The 1,365-nt window shown below is 39.6% G+C and overlaps 1 protein-coding gene across 1 annotated transcript in view; it reads left to right on the top strand.

Moving 5' to 3' along the window:
- Positions 1 to 1,208, top strand: part of LOC103521629 (xylosyltransferase oxt-like) — a gene marked incomplete at its 3' end in the record, with an annotated part of 11,023 nt that extends 9,815 nt beyond the window's left edge. Inside the window, exon 5 of the mRNA XM_008486741.3 lies at positions 1,041 to 1,208. Within this exon, the coding sequence (XP_008484963.3) occupies positions 1,041 to 1,208 (168 nt within the window). The remainder of the gene's footprint in view (positions 1 to 1,040) is intronic.
- Positions 1,209 to 1,365: the final 157 nt, after the last annotated feature.

The following is a 1,365-nucleotide window of genomic DNA, read 5'->3' on the forward strand; positions in this document are numbered from 1 at the left end:
GGAAAAGAGAGAGACAACCTTTTCAACATTTTCCACGAAATGAGGGTTAAGCAACAATTACCTTGGTTAAATATCCTGGATGGGTGATTATCCCGATTTTTTACCCCCAAAAAAAAAATTTGTTCAGTCCGCGTCCTTGGACCCATACCGGGATAGCATACCAAAATTTCATTTTCCTCTAGACAAACCGTTCTTGAGATATTTTGTTCCACAACTTTCTACTTCTTTCCCATTTAAACTGTAGTACCGTACGTACGTAACCGTACAGACCATGGGCTAAAAAACCACTTTTTTGGAATCAGGGGACCCAAGAACGGGATATTTCCACCCATTTCCCGATTTTGGAAAATTGGACCCGATTGCAATCACTTTCTCATTACCTTGTATACGGTTCCCCTAATACGTAAAGGTAAATAGAAAGTAAAAAGGTAAGCGGAGGCGTATTTTTAACAACCGATTCTCCGATAGTTTTTTTTTTTTTCTTTTTTTAAACCTTATTTTAGTTATTAATGGAGCAGTTGGCAAATGCGGGTAAATTATAAAATTAATAAATGGTTGATTCCTATGTAAAAAGTTGGGAAAAATCCAAATCTGAGGTCAAAACTCCGAAAAATTAACTTTAAAAGGTCGAAAATTCAATTTTTATTTTCCGTTCTAATGAAAGAGTTCAAATATGTGTGACGTCAGACTTTACGCAGTTGTTTTTTTCGTCCGTTAGGTAGCGCCACTATGCAAGCGCGCTAGCGGAGGAGCGGAAAGAACTGCGCAGAAACGTATGCGCACAAACACATTAATGTGTTGCTTGCTAGGGAGCTTTTGCTCGGGACATTTGATGTGACGTCATCGTGTACGGGAGCGTATGCCGTGACGTCAAAGTTCACGATTTACCGGTATTTTTTTAAATCGATTTATCTCGGGATCTAGAAGTCGTAGAAGAAAAAGAAAAATTCCGTTGGTCCTCATTTTTCCTGCTCTATGACTTTGAAACATCACCCAAGTAAGCGCAACTGATCTATTACCTATTCTTTTTGTTATTTCAGGCATAGTAATGGACGGAGGTAGTGACTGGTTGGTGCTATCTCGATCTTTCGTATCCTATGTAGCATCCCCAGAGAAGGATGAGTTGGTGCGGGGACTTCTAACCCTATTCAAGTACACACTTCTACCTGCTGAGGTGAGAATAACGAGATTAAAAAAGAAAAAAAAAAGCCGTTTGTGTTATTATATCACAACTTTGGTGCTCACTGCAGCATAGTAGGATTTTCCAAAAATCTCAATAATCCAGCTCCCAATGTTTACCTACCATGCTGGCACCGGTCGCTATGCGCATTTACATGTCATAGCTACTCATTTTCCTCACGAGGC

The sequence above is a fragment of the Diaphorina citri genome, unplaced genomic scaffold, assembly GCF_000475195.1.
Source record: "Diaphorina citri unplaced genomic scaffold, Diaci psyllid genome assembly version 1.1 scaffold5612, whole genome shotgun sequence".
Taxonomy (NCBI): domain Eukaryota; kingdom Metazoa; phylum Arthropoda; class Insecta; order Hemiptera; family Psyllidae; genus Diaphorina; species Diaphorina citri.